At 58.8% G+C, this 896-nt stretch overlaps 1 protein-coding gene across 1 annotated transcript in view; it reads left to right on the plus strand.

The window, feature by feature from the left end:
- The first annotated feature begins 5 nt into the window (after nt 1–5).
- LOC104625511 (FERM domain-containing protein 6-like) overlaps nt 6–896 on the plus strand; it is a 1232-nt gene continuing 341 nt past the window's right edge. Inside the window, exons 1-2 of the mRNA XM_010293155.1 lie at nt 6–63; nt 784–875. Coding sequence (XP_010291457.1) covers nt 6–63; nt 784–875 — 150 coding nt within the window. The remainder of the gene's footprint in view (nt 64–783; nt 876–896) is intronic.

An 896-nucleotide genomic window follows, 5' to 3' on the forward strand; every position in this document is an offset into this window, starting at 1 on the left:
CCGACATGTGCGTCTACATCACGGAGGACATGCTGCTGTCACGCAAGTTCAACGGGCACTCGGGTAAGGCGGCCAGTTCCTCAACGCAGGTGACACTTTAGGTGTTTGGCAAGGCGAAATTCGCCCGAGGCGTCCATTTGGGACACCGGGAAAAGCCGTTCGCTCGGTGGGTCAGAGGAGAGATGGAGTAAATTTGGTGAAGCTATAAAAAGAAGGGGTTGCCCAGGAAAGGTGCAAGTTTTACTCGGAGCAGGGCCGGTGCTCCGGGCAGCCGCCCCGTGGCACGGGGCTGTGTCCCCAGGCACACCAGGTGATTTGGAGATACCAGGGGACCAGGGCAGGAGCTGCCCGCGGGCAATGGACATAATTTCGGTGATGTTCTCAATTGCTGGCCCCCGCTCTCGTTTTCGTGACACTCCCTCGCTCGTTCCCATGAGCATGGGTGCTGTTATCACACATGTGAGCCTGACTTCTCCAGAGCTATGCCTGCACCCAGAAAGTCACCCGCATTTCCAGCTCCATGCTGGGTGCTACTGGGAGGTTTCTGGGGTGCCAGGCTCGCTGGGGATGGCTTTGGATGCCGTTTTGGTGTAAATTTGGGATGCTTTGTGGGTAGTGCTGGTTGCAAGTGGAGCTGTTGGGGTGAAGGCACCCCATCGAGCCGACGGCGCCTTTGCCCCAAAGCAAGGGCAAGTCCCCAGGGGCAGCAGGCAGAGATGCCAAGAGAGCTGAGGAGCCTTGAAATAACCTTTGCACCCCCCTCTTCCTCTCTCCTCCGCGCAGGGCTTATCGTGAAAGAGATCAGCTCCTCCACCTCCAGCTCCTCGGAGACGGTGGTGAAGCTGCGAGGGCAGAGCACCGACTCCTTACCCCAGGTACGTGGCTGCTGACACCGG

Source organism: Phaethon lepturus, unplaced genomic scaffold (assembly GCF_000687285.1).
Source record: "Phaethon lepturus isolate BGI_N335 unplaced genomic scaffold, ASM68728v1 scaffold27198, whole genome shotgun sequence".
In the NCBI taxonomy this organism is placed as follows: Eukaryota; Metazoa; Chordata; class Aves; order Phaethontiformes; family Phaethontidae; genus Phaethon; species Phaethon lepturus.